The following is a 17,553-nucleotide window of genomic DNA, read 5'->3' on the forward strand; positions in this document are numbered from 1 at the left end:
ACAACTTTGCATTAAGGTTGAATGGACCTTGTAGCAAGATCTCAATTCATGGAAAATCTTGACTATCAAGCCTGTGACTAGGATTTGATTCAACAAGTAACGAGGAATTAGTAATATTTAACATAACCTCCAAAGAAGAAAGCCACATATGTAAAAATGGTAGGGAAACATAATATTTGAGAAACCATGTTCAAAGTAAAATCACAACTTTGAAAAAAATAATTGGCATGCATTCAACAGAACCCTGTAAGCAAGCTCCCTAAATAAACCAGAGTTTTGATGGTGGTCAATTCCATTTTCTATCCCTGATCTATTTCTAGTTAACTTTCCTATATCTAATTAACTTCTATTTGACGAAGCGCAAAGAGGAGGAAAATAGGCTTGTGACAGAGTCCGCTGAAGATCTTATTATTCATGCCCACTTTTTCCATGGGTATAGAAAACATTTAATCAATCTGTTTTTACTTAACCCGTTTCTTCTATTCTTTCTTTATGAGTCACTCATAATACCAAGGTAAAGATATCTAGTGTTTATGGACATTTTAATCACCTGATTTCTAATTCAAAAAATTTCAAAATATCTCTCAAAAGTTCCTCTTTTTCGTGATACCCAATGTTTGAATTCCTACTATCAATGTAATAATTTTGGCTCTTATAACCATCTCTTAAATAATTTAGGATCCAAAAAGTTAATATGAATGTAACTGCTTTGTAAATTATACAACACTTTATAAATGTTATTAACTATAATAATAGCTGTAATAATAATTTAATGTTCTAATACACTGACAGTAAACCATCATACAATTGTTAGATGCAACTGCAGGTGTGCGTGTATTTAAGCAAACATGATCTTTGAAATCTGAATTTACAAAACAGTCAAATTAAGAGGTGATTGTTTCCCTTACAAAAAGATTATTTGTTTACAAAATGATCTGCATGTGATTCTTTTAAAAGACAAGTTCCAGTAGTACCTTAAAAATATGACTTGAAATACATAATTTCATTAAAATTTTTTGAAGATTGTTATCATGTATTATTGGTTAGTTTCTGTATACATATGATGCCTGCTTTTGTTAGACAGACTCTTTTTAAAAAAACAAACTTTCCTTTTAACAAGGTATTTGTTAACTTCATTTAAGCAGAACTTGAAAAAAAATTAAGATATTACCAAGGATCTATTTTCCAGTTATACAGTTGGCCAGTGCTGTTTAGCCAAATGTCCTTAAGCACTCATGTCGAGTTTCATGATGTAGTTTTCCCACTGGCCAGAGGGCATTATGCTTAGGAACCCTTTCCATAAAACTGGATAGTTTCAAGAAAACTTCCATGTAATGTGAGGCGCTGTGCCGTGTGGGTATAGCCCTGAATGAAGAGTCCTCTTCTACTTCTGCCCCTGATTAGATGTTGGATCTTTGTTGAGCACTTTAATATTGGTCTCTATTTTCTCATCTATATGTAAAAACTGGACTTGATGATCTCTACAGATCTTTGTGGTTCTAACATTCTGATCATCAAAAATAACATTTAGGTTACATGTGAGCTGGGAATTCTAGACAGAATTCTAGATACTTCAATAGCCACTCATACATCTGTCCATTCATCCAATCATTAAATATTTATTGGGTGCCTACTATGAGTCAAGAGATGTGGGGTCGGTGAGCCGAGGAGTCGAAAGAAAGATTTCTTAGACTCTTAAGATCTGGCAGTAGTGCTCTTTTATTTAGAGAATAGTGTAGCATGGGGACAGGACCCATGGGCAGGCAGGGCTGGTACGTGGGGACAGGATCCACAGGCAGTCAGAGCTCCTGCTGCTGCCCCGAGTTGAGGGTTAGGACTAAATTTAAGGCATAGGTATGTGGGTCATCTCTTTACATGACAAAGGAAAGAACATGAAAAAGAAGTTAAAATGGCATCAGTGCAGGTGGGGTCTGGTCATTGGGTGATCCCATGACTTTTAGACAAGAATCAAATCGGATTAAGTAAAGGTTAGAAAGGTTAGACGCCACCACCCTAAACCAGTTACATGAGATTGCCAGACAGCAACCAACTTAAGTTCTTGCCTTCCCCATTAAGAGCTTCTAGAGATAAGACCATTCCCCCTTCTTCCTGGCACAGAGAGGGAGGCATCTTCACAGATAGAGGTTTCCCTTAGAAATGTAAATGTTTCCCAACAAAGGGGCAAACAAATTCCACTCCTTGGAGCCTGAATCTCATCTGTAGTTTTAAAACTAACCAGCCTAAAGAATCCTCATCATAAGCCATTTTAAAATTAAGCAGCCTAAAAATCCTCATCATCAAGCACTTGTAAATGCTATACATATAGCAGTGAACAAGATAGAGGCCCCGCCCTCAGAGCTTTTGAATGCATTCTTAGTAAAGATACAAAGTGACAGGACGTGATAAGTGACCTAAAGTGTAATGTTTAAGAACGGTGCTTCTCAAAGTGCCATGCACAGACCAATGTGGTCTATTACTGCTGCACAAGATAAATTCTAATCAGTATCTAGAAGCTTTTACAGAAATGTTCAAAGACAAGCAAGATAGCCCTGTGGTCAGATCTTAGTGAGGAAGTCACCTTAGGCATTCTGGGAGGTGGTATCAGGAAAGTAGCAGGGATTCAAATTGCATCAGGGCCTTGTAGGTCAAGATAAGGACTTGTATTTTATTCTGGATGACATGAGAAACCATTGAAGGTATTTGGACAAAGGAGAGTAATGATCTTATTTAAGGGCTAACATCTTTTATAGTTGATATGCAATAGACTCTAAGGAGACAGGAAGAAGGGAAGGGCCATCAGATGGAAGCCTATTGCAATATTCAGGTAGAAAGGGTGGTGACTTGAAGTAGGGATAGTCAGTCAGGAGGGGCTGAGAGACTGTCAGGTGGAGCCTGCAGACTTCAGAAGGAGGCGCTGAGAGGATTTGTGTGTAACATAGATTAGTAGGTTAGGAAAAGAGAGTTTCTTGAGATAAGGAGATTGGAAGTTAAAGGAAGTTGGAGGGTGGGGTTGGATAAACCTAGAAAAAGCTTTCTAGTTAAAAAGGAAAAAGATTTGTTCTCAAAAGTTAAAGTGTTGGTACAGCCTTTCTCTATGCATTCACTTGATCGAGGCCCGTTTATAATTCTAAAAATTTTTATTCTTAAAAATCTGGCTATTTTTGCACCATTTTCTTTCTCCAATATGGAATAGAAAATGGGAAGGAAGTGAGTCACAAAGGAAGGGGATCAAGGAGTCAGGTTTCTTCAGCTATAAAACTGACTCGTACTTACTGAGATTGCATTGGTCTAAAATGCCTATATGTTATTAGACCCAATGACTGTCTCCTGTGGCCCCTACCGTGGAGTTTTAGTGCAATGGGTGACTATCAATAGTGTAACTCTGTAGCTCTAAATGTATAAAGAAGAATGGTTCCTCAGCATGTAAACATTTCAACTTGTTTGTGGACATTTTTATTTGATTACAATATACTACTGCCAAATACAGATAATTCAAAACAAGTATTTGTAGACATCAACTAACTGGTACTATGCCTTTGAATGATAAGTACTCATGAAATTAGAACTGATTTTGACTCTTGGCTCTTCCACTAGTTAATTTTCTGGTTATATCATTTAACTTTCTGAGTCTCAGTTTCCTCATCTGTAAAATAATAATAATAATAATTAATAATAATAGGTGCTTAATATGATTACTATATGGATTAAATGATAGTGTGTATATAAAGCACTTAGAAGAATATCTGGCAATACTAATATACAGATGGGAAGGACGATTAACAGTAATAATGGTAGACTTTCATATTAATTTCACAGCAATATAATTTTAAAATAAAATTAGAGGAGATAAACTATCAGAAGCAATATTACACAATTTTGCATAATATCAAACAGCATGAACTAAAGAAGAACCCAGTGCATATATAGAAGCTAGAATGAGTGTATATATGTATATATACACACACATACACAATCATGGTTCTTATTCAACTCAGCCGGAAAATTGGTTGTCATTGAACTTTCCTTTATAGATGGCTAGGTAGGTAACTCTTACATTCTATTTTTAGAGTAATATATTTTTCTACTTTTCCTTTGGATGATTTAAAGTAAAATTTCTCAAGCATTTACATTAAAAATCAGGGGCCGGCCCCGTGACCAAGTGGTTAAGTTCGCACGCTCCGCTGCAGCAGTCCAGAGTTTTGCTTGTTCGGATCCTTGGTGTGGACATAGCACCACTCATCAGGCCACGCTAAGGCAGTGTCCCCTGTGCCACAACTAGAAGGACCCACAGCTATAATATGCAACTTTGTACTTGGGGGATTTGGGGAGAAAAAGCAGAAAGAAAAAAAATTTAAAAAAATAATAAATTATGTTTTATACAAAACATCGATGTTTTATAAAATGACAAGATTATCAAAAGTATTGATAATAATTTGAATTAGCATTCACACGTCTATAAAAGAAATGGCACAGCATATATTAGATATTTTGCCTTTCGTAAAATTTAGAGAAAAAAAAATCTTTCCATAAATAAAATTCACTTTTTACATTCAAAAATGCTTCTAACTTTCATAAATTTAGAAACTACAGTTAAACCAAAAAAAAAGAAAAGAAATGTGGAGCTAGCCTGGTGGCACAGCAGTTAAGTTCGCACGTTCCACTTCGGTGGCCCTGGGTTGGCCATTTGGACCCCAGGTGCAGACCTACACACCGCTTGTCAAGCCATGCTGTGGCAGGCATCCCACATATAAAGAAAAGAAAGATGGGCACAGATATTAGCCCAGGGCTAGTCTTCCTCAGCAAATCAGGAAGGTTGGCAGCAGATGTTAGCTCTGGGCTAATCTTCCTCTAAAGAGAGAAAGAGAGACAAAGAAAGAAAGAAATTGGATTTCCTTCCCAATGAGTATTTTTATACACATATGTATATGCATGCACCCATATATTCTTAAACAGTATCTTTGAAAATAATTGCTTTTATTAAGGGTTATTATTTTACTTTATCTTTTGAAATCATAACAATAAAGTGATAAACAGCATGAGACTTGTCCCTCAAAAAAGTAATGCATTTTAAAAGTAGATTTTATAGTTATTATTTGATTTGCATTGTGTTCTTTACAAGTTATAATCAGGTGGTAAATACATGTGAAAATTGAACATTTGCAAAGAATGTTACAGAGAATTGACTCTATGTTATCCTGGCAGAAAATGTCAATAAAAACCTGAATTCTGTAATGAAGAGATATTTATTTGTATAATTTATCTTAAAATACATATTATTTTTGTGTCAGGGATTAAAAATGCATCATGTTCAGAAAAGGCATGCTTCAAATTTTAAAAGTTGATCCAATTTGTGCTGTGTTGTGCTGTGACAGTATTAAGAATAGTAGTTAGTGTATATTTCCATTCCACCTGTATCTCTAAGTAAACAGTCAGTAATTTAGTTTAAAACTCATATCCACCTTCTAGAAAATAGTTTTTGTGCATATGAATCTTGCCAGCTACATAATATAAATAACTTTGTTTTATTTATACAATATAGAGAAATTATGTTGAAAAACTTTTTAGAAGGTGATCTCAGATTAGGCTTTGTGTGTAGATTATCTGAAGATACAGTCAAGGACCTGCAGTGAAAAATGTTCTCTCCTGCACCCCTTTCTCTCAGTCCAAGTCTAACATTAGCACACTTTTTTCTTTTGATTTGATTGTTACTTATTCAGACATAACCTTACCTTGAATGAGCAAGTTTGGATGGATGACCCAGGACAGTGGAGTGGACCAACGCTTCTGTTTGTCCTTACATAGGTTCATCACGGCAAATAGGCACATGGACTAGGGGACAGATGGGAATACAAAGCAGCCCACATTCTGACGGCCAAGGCATGTGCCCTGGCATAGAGTTTATTCCACCCAGAAGAGAGGCATCATAGTGCATTTGCGCAGAGGCATCAATCGCTCCAGAGGAGCCCTGGGTTGGAGAATGCCTTAAGGGAAAAGGGCCCTTGAAAAGGAGTGTGTGGGTGACAACAGTGCCATCTTTCACTCTTGCTTTTTCTCAGTTTTGCCCATTATTGGAATAGCTTGATTGAATGTCTCTAGAAAGTGCTTATTGCATGTTATCAGCCAAGTAAACATTCACTATTGGAAAGAATGAAAAAGCAAGCTTCACGCTGTAACCAGTACAATAGAAAGACCATAGTCCATTTCTTAATGTACATCTTTATTAGTGCTTAAGAAACCAGCCTGATATGTGAGGAGAGCTTCATATTAGGAACACCTAGTCTAATTCCTTTTTGAAAAGTACTTCTAACAGGAAAAAAAACATCCTGCGAACTGCTACTGTAATTACAGTGGATGGCAAAGGTCTCACAGCGATAAGCCATCACAAGCCGGCTCGTTTTTATTACACACAAGGGGATGGTTGAAGGCATGATAGGCCAGGCAAGAAAGATGGTTGCTAATGTTTACATAGTTAGCTCCCACTGGCATTTCACCAGCTAGCAGGTTTGCATTGTCCCTCTTAATCTGAGAGAATGCATCCAGCTTCACAGCAAGACCTCAAGGAGAGCCAGATGATGGTGCAGATGGCAGGTGACTAATTTGGCAAGCCTTGATGAGTGGAAATCGTTTGCTTTAATTGCTTGTCAAGTCTAGTGCCTACATTAAAGTTAAGGACCTAGCACTTCCACAGACAATGAAATATTACATAAATAAGGACTTTTTGTGTGTGGGAGGGGGAGAGGGGCGGGAAGGATAATAAAAAGAGCAGGGAGGGAATTGTGGAAAAATAGTGGTAAGGACAATATTATTTCACCCAAGAGTAAATGACAGAAATGTAATTTGTGAATGGGCAAAGTCTTTCTACCATGTTTTTTTCAGGTTCCAATATAAGTGTTTTATAAGATATAGTTCAGAAAAGAATACAATAAAATATTTAAAGGCAAGTAAACAATAAAGAAGAAGAACTAACAATTACATGTGAGCAGTTACAAGTCAGTTTTTGATGACCAATATAGTGCATTTTAAATCATTTCCAATTATTTTAATTTTAATAAGCTAGTCTTTGAGATATAAGATGGAAAATAATTGGACACATTACAAAAATAACCTATTATATTGGGAAGACTAGATTAGAGCAGACTAATCGCAAAACATATCATTCGTAAACAGAATACAATCATGTATAATTTTTATATCTCTCATTTTTCGGTAGTCTCCAGTGATGAAGTTGTCTCCCCTTGCAATATAATTTAGTAGTTTAAGCATCTTTGAGATCATTTAGAGACTATTGTAAGTAAACAAAAGAGGTACAATACAGATTAATTAAATGTTAGATGGATTAACATGTGGCGGTATATACAGCCTGCGGACTTGCCTTTCCCTGGTCTGGGGTACAGAACGCCTCTGTCTTCCTAGCTACAACTCTATTAGCGAAGGGTTGCGATGCCAAATGCCCTTTTCATTTGGCTCAAGAATCATTTAGAAAGTGTGTTAGTTAATTTCAGCAGGTTTCCTGTCTTATCACTTTGGGAGTCAATAAAACAGTGGTAGAAAATAAAGATTCAGAAAATGCACTAGAGTTCACTTATTTTTTTTTAAAAGGATACTGATTTTTACATTGCAAATATTTTATTTCCAGTTTTATGTAATGTAAATTACAAAACAAGTTCCCTATTTTGGTGTTAATTTTTTTCCTTAATTCCTTTAAATTTAATTATATAGAGTACAAAATTTATGAAATATAAGCCCATTTCCATTATTTATCATTTGGGCATAATTGCATCTGGTAAAAATATTTTTAAAACATTGATAGGTATTTTTTTAATATTAAAAAATACAAACAAAATAAGAGCAATAAAACTCAGAAATATAGTAATGGGATAATGCATGACTAAATATCATTCATTCCAGGAATACAAGAATGGTTCAATATTTGGAACTCATTAATGAATATTTCACTTTAATAAGTAAAGAAAAACTTCTCAAAAATAGCAAAAAGTACATGATACACTTCAACACTCAAATCTGAAATCAAAGCCCTAGTAAAGTCAGACTCTAAAACACATAACATGATAAAATATACGCTGAACTAAGGAAAACATTTATGTTAGGATTAGGAAAAACTAGTAATGACTGCTATACCTATTAGTTGAAAAAGTTATCCTAGAATTTCTGATGAGCACTGGCCAAGAAAACAAAATAAAATAATATAATTAAAGATTAGATAAATCAAGAAACTCACTGAAGAAAACTAATTGGAAATGACAAGGATTTAGCAACGTAACTAAATTTGGGGGGAAAAACATACAAGAGTCATCAGGATTTTAAAAAAATATGTAACAATAATAACCAATTCAAAAATGTAACAAAAATTATTCATAAGCAGACAAAAGCATGAAATACTTAGGAACAAATACGGTGTTTTATGATTTACATACATATTTTACTTCATTAGACATAAAAGCCAACCTGAGTGTGGGTGTGTTTAAATTTACATACAGTAAAATTGACTTTTTTGGTGTGTACTTCTCTGAGTTTTAATTGTATAAATCTAGGTAAGCACCATCACGGTCAGCAGGCAGCACAGTTTGGCCATCTCCCAAATCGCACTCATGGCCTTTTAGTCCCTCATGTCCTCCCATCCACTAGCAACCACTGATCTGTTCTCTATCCTTGTAATTCTGTCTTTTTCCAAAACATCATATCAATGGAATCATCCAGTGTGTTGCCTTTTGAGTCTGGCTTCTTTTAGTCAGCATAATGCCTTTGGGGATCTTCTATGTTGATCTATCAATCATCTATTCATTTTTATTTCTGAATAGATATACCACAGTTTGTTTATCACTCACTCATCAGGGGACATGTGAGTTATTTCCAATTTTTGGTGAATTTGAGTAGAGCTCCTATAAACATTTTTATTTCTCTCTCTCTTTTGTGAGGAGGATTGGCCTGAAGCTAACATCTGTTGCCAATCCTCCTCTTTTTTTGCTTGAGGAAGATAGTCCCTGAGCTAACATCTATGGCCATCTTTCTCTATTTTGTACGTGGGATGCTGCCACAGCATAGCTTGATGAGCAGTGCTAGTTCCACACCTGGGATCCAAATCTGTGAACCCCGGGCTGCAGAAGCAAAGCACACGAACTTAACCACTACACCTCTGGGCTGGCCCCTAAACCTTAGTGTTTTATGTGAACATAATTTTTTCTTTATCTAGGGATATACCTACAAATGGGATTGCTGGGTCATTTGATAAGTGTCCATTCAACTTTATAACTTTATGCGATGTTGCCGTGGTGTGACCTCCTCAAGAGCATCCATGGAATGCAGCCCATTACATAGTCTAGAGTAGGCTTAAAGTAAATATTTTAGAAATAAATTCAAGCACAGAATTTTTGAGCTAAAAGGAAACATAAAGACCCCTTGTTTGAGAAAAGAGAAAATTGGATCCAATGAAAAGAAGATAATTGCTCAAGTTGACACAGCTAGAGAGTGTTGGAGCAGCGGAGTGTCCACCTCACCTTCTCTGCCCAGCATCCCTTGCTTTATATCAGACTGATTTCAGTACATCACCATGCGAGCCTAATATTTTAATTTGATTTAATATGTTGCAGAGTGCACGCATCCTATATATTTGAATAAATGGCAATAGCGAACATCGTTTGAACTCTGTCAATGAATCAGACATTGTGCAAAGCAAGTCACATGTATTGACTGATTTAATCCTCATAACAGCCTATGAGGTGGTGGCGGTTACAGATGAGGTTTACAGATGAGGAGACAGAATGACAGAGTCTGAGTAACTTGCCCAGGATTACATTTTAGAACAGTGATCAAGCTAGATTTTCAACCTGGAGATCTGGCTCTCAGCTGTGTGTTCTCAACCTCAAAACTGGGTTTATTAAGAACACTCAATACAAGATCCCACTGTAGTTACAGAAATGGAGACTCCAAGTGGTGAAGTGACTTGCTCAAGTTCATCCAGCTTTTGAAAGTGGAGGGGCCAGCATTTGATTCTGTCTCAGTGATGCATCTCAATGACTCCAAAGTCCATTTATTTATTCAATAAACATTGTCTGAGAGTCTACTGTGCCTGGGTGTTGAATAGACACGGGTCCTGCCTCCTATGGGGCTTTCATTCTAATGCAAAGACAGGTAATAAACAAGTAAATAAGCAAGTGTATAATGCAATTTCAGATAGCAGTAAAACAAAAACAAAGAAGACAAAACAGGCGGAGCACGATGTGTGGGCCACTGGTGCCTATTGCAGGTCAGGTGGTGGAAGAAGGCTTTTCTGAAAGAGCGACGTTTGAGCAAAGAGCTGAATATACGTTCTTACGGGCTATTGTAAGATGTTTGGATTTTATACTAAGTGTGATTAGGAGCCAAGGATTGTTTTCAGTAAGGGAGTGAAGTGAACCATTTGTGTTTTTAAAAAGAGCATTCTGGCCTCTGCAGAAAAGAAACTGACGGGCCTAGCGGGAAATCCAGGAAGTCAGTCGGTGAGGCGGCTGCCGTCAAAGCGCAGGGCAGAGGGAGCGGGGGCTCGGATCAAATGTCTAGAGTAGTGGAAGTGGTGAGTTCGCCACATTCCAGGTTGTATTTTGAACAAAAAGCTGCCAAAACCTGCCATGTCCGTGTAACAATTATCCAATTAACTTAAATTTATCCTTTTTTTCTTTCTACTTGCTCAGAATTGTATAATCAACCGAATATTCTTTAAAGCTCTTTCTAAAGAATACGACTATCAGATCTTCCTTCAAATTAATGCGACTTCAGACACAAGCTAAAATTGTCAAGGGAGTCGTAATTTTTTATCTGCGATATAGTACACTTAGGAAACTAAACCTGAGAATCTTCATGCGTGTGTTTTTAAGACACCCCTTCCTTTGCCTCCAAACTCAGTCTCTGGCAGTAGTGGTTGAAGGTCACATCTTCAAATGCGTAGCACTCCCGGGAGCCTGGGCCATGCCACATTAGCAAAGGAGGCTGTGGCCAGAATCTGGACGGTCCTGCCCATTGCCTGACCCAATGGAAACCAGGATGAGATGAGTCAGCGTTTCACATTCTCTTTAAGTATTTTATATTTTGAGGTTTACTACAGCTCCAGATTTTGAAATACCCAACAATGTGCATCAAACTATAGCATATTTATTATGTTAACATTTCTGAAAGAGAAAATACTTATTAGTGGTACATCAGATAGAAACATTAGTGAATTTTTATCAGGTTACCAAATATTTTTCAGATAGTCCCTGAATTATGCACACACAGTGTGTACATGGCTTATCTATACTACTTCCTGTTCTCCTTACATGTGCGTGTACAATCACACAAGCCCTTATAAAAGACCTTGGCCATTTTAATCAATATGTGTTTTTCCGTGCCACTAGATCAACAGTAGATGCTAAATAAATAATTATTCATTTCTTAATTTGTGTCTCACATAGGCATTTGATTTGAAAGTTAGGCAAAGATTTGATTTAATTCCTTTTTTCCCTCTGGTCTTTCTTGTGTGAACAAGTGGAGCGCTGGTTTGCACAGACATAAAGCCTGGAGGCAATAATTGATTTTCAGTATTAATATGAGTACTGTTACTGTTTCTTCATTTTGCTTCTATTTTCCCCATGAATCAAATGAATAATTTTGTTAACCAACCTTTTTATATTGCTACAAACTCCTAATTATATTCTTAATTTTTGACTGAATGAGGCTTCTGTAGTTCACTCACTGTTGGATGCCAATCTTAAGTCAAGAAGAATAAAAAGCCCCTGTTTGCAACTGGAGCTACATTTGTAGTGGAATCAATACCATATAGAATAATTGGTGATTTTATTAAAGCCTCACATACAGCTTTCTTCCTGGAGTTACAGTTGGAATGAAAACTCTAGGGAGCACATGTAAATTCAGGATTTTTGAAGCTTGAACTATAGTGAGCTTATAGTTAAAAGACTTCATAATAGGGTTGGCAAAGGGTGCTGAATTTTATTAGACTTGTTTTGGCTGGTGAAAAAGATTTTTCAATTCTGTTTGATAAACAGCTTTGTGAAATCAATGAAACTTGATGGTTTAAGCATTGTCTTGTATACATTGCCTGATTGTAAAATCGATTGACAAATAGAAGTTGTGAGGCATTCGGTGAAGTCTTCATGAAGAGAAATACACGATTTTTAAACATCTATCCAAACTAATTCTTTTAAAATCAAGTTTGTCTTTCAAGATGAAAGTTATGAGGAATGTATTACTGATTACAGATAGTTTGAATCAAACATTAATATACAAGAAAGCGTCACTGAGACAGTAATATTTCCCAAATGGTACTCTGTGTGGTAAAAACTCCAAAGACCAGAATGTTTGGAGGATAGAGTATTCTTATGGATCAGTTTTTTGTTTATTGGAAGATTTTTGTTGTTGAGAAAAATTTTTAAACATATTTATTCCAATTTTCTGTTTTCATATAGTATATACAAAACACAGCAGATCATTTATTGAGCAGTGGAAACTTTTCTGAATTGAGGGTCATTTTCTGAATATGTATTATAATTGTTTTTATAGCGATTAAATACATATTATTAATTGCTAATTTCTTGCAAAGCCCTGTGCTATATAGCTCAGCAGAGGCAAAGTGATGATTACTATTTTGTACTTGTCATCAAAGAATTTACAGCCTTTGTTGGTTTCTTATATAAACAGATTATTTCAATAATAATTAATAATAATAATTTCATACTACATACCTTTTTTAAATATGCAGAATAGGAAATATGCAAAATACATAGGTATTACAGTTATAATAACAGATGTTTCTCCCAAAATTTGTTTAAGCTTCCATAAAAAATGTCAGAATACACTAAATAATTTAGAACACTTTCATTTAGCTTTACATATTGATTTTTATATATTGATAGTAAAGTATGGATTTTATTTCCAATTCGAGGAAACTTGTACAACATAAATTGTACATATATTGTGATGTGGCATTGTATAGGTTTTAGAAATGGTGCAGCAAGTTTACTCATCAATGTTTAGTTGCCCCCAGCAGCAGTTGCATTAAAATATAAGCTTGATCCTCATTGGAATTTATAATAATTAAATCTATATTTCATAAACCCATAGAGAAGTACCTTTTCTCAACAGACATTTTATAATTTTATAAATATTTTGCTATAAATTTGTTGTAGGCAATAAAATAAAGATCATGGATTAAGGGTGTTTTGTAGCCAGTCTCCAGAGCATGTTGAAAAAAAGAGCTGGACTTTGATCTTGATAAGGGTCACGTACGTGAGTCAATTGCTACTTGTTCTCCTGCTTATGTTGAATATTATTGTACTTATCAATAGAATTGTTTTTTAGTGTTTGTTAGTTTTAGTAATAAAGGAAACTTTCACAGAATTAATAACATGTTCAGACGACCAAAAACGATTTTGTAGTTTCATTATGATTTATGTAAATTCAGTCAAACAACTAGATAGAATAGTTAAAGTTATGTAAGGTCAAAAGCTCATAACTTAACTGGAATTTAATCCCTCCTATGTGTAATATTTTAGCAGCTGGGACCAAAATTTGCCATTATCTTGATGTTAACGATGATAAAACAACATAAAACCTTGATTGTTTGAAGATCCTGCTCCTTTTAGCTCATTTCTCAGCCAATCTCTAGGGTATATCTCTCCTTCTTATGGTCCAAGATGGTTGTTCCGGTTTTAGCCATCGCATCTGCATTCCAGGTGGCAGATGGAAGGAAGGGATAAAGAAGAAAGGAGGAAACGTTGGGCTCCAAAAATGTTTTAAATAAAGTTCTAGTAAGGTGTCATACAACATGTCAGAACTTAGTCCCTTGTTAAGCTTATCTCAAGGGAGGCAGAGAATTTTTATTTGGGGTGGCTACATGCCCAGCTAAAATTGTGTAGTCTATTATTGTGAAGGAAGAGAAGAAAGGATATTGAGGATTCTAGAAGGCTTTGCATCCATCCTTATCGTTCTACAAAAACTGCGTTCTCTGGGGCAACAGATGAATTCCAGCATGGTATATGAGAGACTCTGCATTCGGAAGAGAGAAAGAGGAGAGTAACTTGGAGGTGATAAGCTGACAGGACCTTGGAAGCAGGAACGATTTTAAAAATTTCTTTAAATGTGAGGTTTCGAGAGAAATAGGCTGAAGATTATGTATGGTTTTTCTAGAGCTTCCATAACAAAGTACAACAAACCACGTGGCTGAAAACAACCTAATTTGTTCTTTGACAGTTTTGAAGGCTAGAAGTCCAACATCGAGGTGGCAGTAGGGTCATGCTCCCTCTACATTCTACATTATTCCTCAAGACTTTTGTTATTGTGTTGTGTCAGTAAGCAAAAGCAGGCTTTAAAGTGGCCCCAATTATTCGAACATGCCCATCTGGATTTTTTCTTTTCTACTCCGAAATCCATTCCCTTGAACACCACATCAGGCATGATGACTTCTTTGTCATTTCTGTGTGCGTTACACATGAATGTATATATGACATTATCGCTAAGCTCTGTTTCCAGGGTCTTCAAAGTTAACACTTTATATCTTGCCGTAAACTTGGTGTATGTTATGTAACTTACTCAAAGAAGATCTATTAACAGTCCATTTTTTTAACTTTATGTACTATTATTATAAGATTCATAATATATTTTTTCATTCTGTTGAAGATTAGAGTTGGTGCATTAAATAGTAAGGATTTCATTCAGGCAAGAATACAAAACATGAGAACTAACTAAAACTCTGACTTCTAGAAGACAGGAAAAATATCAACACACACACAACCTAAAAAACACACATTTGTATATGCTGATGTGCTCACATATGAACAGATTTGAGAAACGACCCCCCAAGAGGTCAGACTAAGATAATTTATTAATAGTCCATTATTTCTCAGAACACTAGGAAAGATATGTAGTGATGACCCAGTTGATGTCAATAAATGTTTATATTTTATTACATAGTGTGTTTGTAGTGTGCGCTTATAAATGTTTCAGTCTAAGTTAGAGAATATTTGTATTTTAAAAGGTAGTATTTTTGAGGACTTAAAGGCACAAGTTTTAATTATGTTGAAAATTTACTCAATAACAACAGCTTATTTTGCAATAGAAAAATACCATTTTAAAAAATAAAGTTGTTACTTTTATCATGTTTTGATTTTGATTCAATTTACATATGTAGGCTTACCTATTAGAAAATAGAGTAAATTGTAAGTCTGAAAGAAAATCTTGTTTACATGAAATTAAGTGTATTTATGTGTTTTTTATGCTCACAGCAAATGTGATTAAGTTTATTCTCTTTGCTCTGTGTTTCTGTGGAGCTCATGCCTTCCTACTCTCTGTGGTTAGTACATGCAATTTGTGAATATAGATGTATGCTATCACTTATACGCGGAATCTTAAAAAGCCAGACTCTTAGAAACGGAGAAAAGAATGGTAGTTCCCAGGGGCTGTGGGATGGGGGACATGGAGAGATGTTGGTCAAAGAGTACAAATTTCCAGTTATAAGATGAATAAGTTCTGGGGATCTAATGTACAAGATGGTGACTATAGTTAACATTACTATATTACATATTTAAAAGTTTCTAAGAGAGTAAATCTTAAATGTTCTCACCACAAAAAAAAGGAAATGGTAGTTATGTGACATGATGGAGATGTTAGCCAAGGCTGTGCTGGTCATCATTTTGCAATATATAAGTGTATCAAATCCACACGTTGTACACCTTAAAATTGTGTAATGTTACATGTTAATTATATCTCAATAAATCTGGAAAAAATAAAAGTAAAGATATTTATCAGTGAATGGGTTATGGGTCTTAATGACAGTCAAATTAGTTTAATTCAGAGAATTGGAGTTGAGTGTTGTGGCAGAGAGAGTTGAGCGATATTGTCATTGTGCATGTCATATAGAGGTTATGTAACTCCCCGTGTATCTTCTTGTCTTGGCAGTGTGTGCAGGAACAGAGAATAAGCTGAGCTCTCTCTCTGATCTGGAGCAGCAGTATCGAGCCCTGCGCAAATACTATGAGAACTGTGAGGTAGTCATGGGCAACCTGGAGATAACCAGCATCGAGCACAACCGGGACCTCTCCTTTCTGCGGGTAAAGCCATTTCTTTATTTCTCTTCTCTTCTTTGTGAATGGACGGTGGTATCATGATGCATAAAGACATACCAACTTGCTTGGACGTGATGGCTATGCTTTTCTGCCCAGCAGGGACCATGACTGTAGAGAAGATAAGAGATACTGAGGCACACCCAGGAAAAGAACAAGAGTAGCAATTCCATCATGGTTGACATCTTGAGTTTAGAGTAGCTACTGTTACTCGAAGATTGATAGAAGATTCTGTCAGGGTGTAGTGCATGACATCTGGCAAGTTTGGCTTTCTCTGAACTGCAGGCCAAAAGAAAACTGTTAGGCTGGGCACTAGGAGAGTCAGAAGACTAATCAGATAAGAATTGGTAACTTTAGCTAGACATCTCCTTTTCTGCCCTTTTTCTGTCGCTTTGGAAATTTTAGACTATTTCATATTGCCATAATGAGACTAATACTATTATTTTTAGAAAAAAAATGACGTCTGTTTTTGAAAATCTATGAATCATTTAAAGTAGACTCACAGGAAATTACAAGTCCTTACACAGGTCAGTATTCACATGCACATGAATGCACATATGTATGTATGTAGTTACCCAGAGGCGACCAGGCCTTTTACAAACATGTTTTGGCTCTCATTTACCCTTTCTGTGTTAGACAGGCTATTAGTGCTTAATGCCTACAGTTTCTTAAGTTTACTCTAACCGCAATAGCTGGAGGAAAATCTGAACTTCACAGGGACTTTGAGAAAGTGAGATGGGGAGGTGTTCTTTTGTACAATTAAGAATTTACTCTTGGGCCGGCCCGGTGGCACAGTGGTTAAGTTTACATGTTCTGCTTCGGGGGCCTGGGGTTTGCCGGTTCGGATCCCAGGTGTGGACATGGCATCACTTGGCAAGCCTGCTGTGGTAGGCGTCCCACATATAAAGTAGAGGAAGGTGGGCACGGATGTTAGCTCAGGGCCAGTCTTCCTCAGCAAAAAGTGGAGGATTGGCAGCAGATGTTAGCTCAGGGCTAATCTTCCTCAAAAAAAAGAGTTTACTCTCTATACAAGAATTAATAGGATATATTTTAAATAATAGCAACCCTAGAATATGTTTGATCTTGTTTTCAACAATATTTACATACTTCTTGTCTTGTATAAATCAAAAATGTTTTGAATAGTAATACAGTAAACTATTTAGTGGAAGTGGATAGTAAATGATTTAGAGAATTATGATAATTTTCGTAATTCTATACTTAGATAAGTAGTAAAAAACAGTGATTTTTAAATATGTTGAATGTAATAAGTATGTCTAGAAATGGTAATAACCTCAGAAAATGAACCACCTCAAAACTTAACACTATGAGGCTTATGGTATCTGTTTTTAAAATGACTGTCATCTTAGGCTTGGTGTGGGAATGAAGAAGGCGTTTCCATATTCTACTGCTCTGTTGACAGAGCTCTGCTTCTGTGAGTTATGTGTCA

General features: G+C 35.9%; 1 protein-coding gene across 4 annotated transcripts in view; it reads left to right on the plus strand.

Annotated features, from left to right (window-relative positions):
* The window catches only part of ERBB4 (erb-b2 receptor tyrosine kinase 4), a 1,114,677-nt gene that overhangs the window by 385,562 nt on the left and 711,562 nt on the right, over positions 1 to 17,553 (plus strand). For all 4 annotated transcript variants that reach the window (XM_046644934.1, XM_046644936.1, XM_046644933.1 and 1 more), the window contains exon 2: positions 15,943 to 16,094. In XM_046644934.1, the coding sequence (XP_046500890.1) occupies positions 15,943 to 16,094 (152 nt within the window). The remainder of the gene's footprint in view (positions 1 to 15,942; positions 16,095 to 17,553) is intronic.

This window comes from Equus quagga, chromosome 17 (assembly GCF_021613505.1).
Source record: "Equus quagga isolate Etosha38 chromosome 17, UCLA_HA_Equagga_1.0, whole genome shotgun sequence".
Taxonomy (NCBI): domain Eukaryota; kingdom Metazoa; phylum Chordata; class Mammalia; order Perissodactyla; family Equidae; genus Equus; species Equus quagga.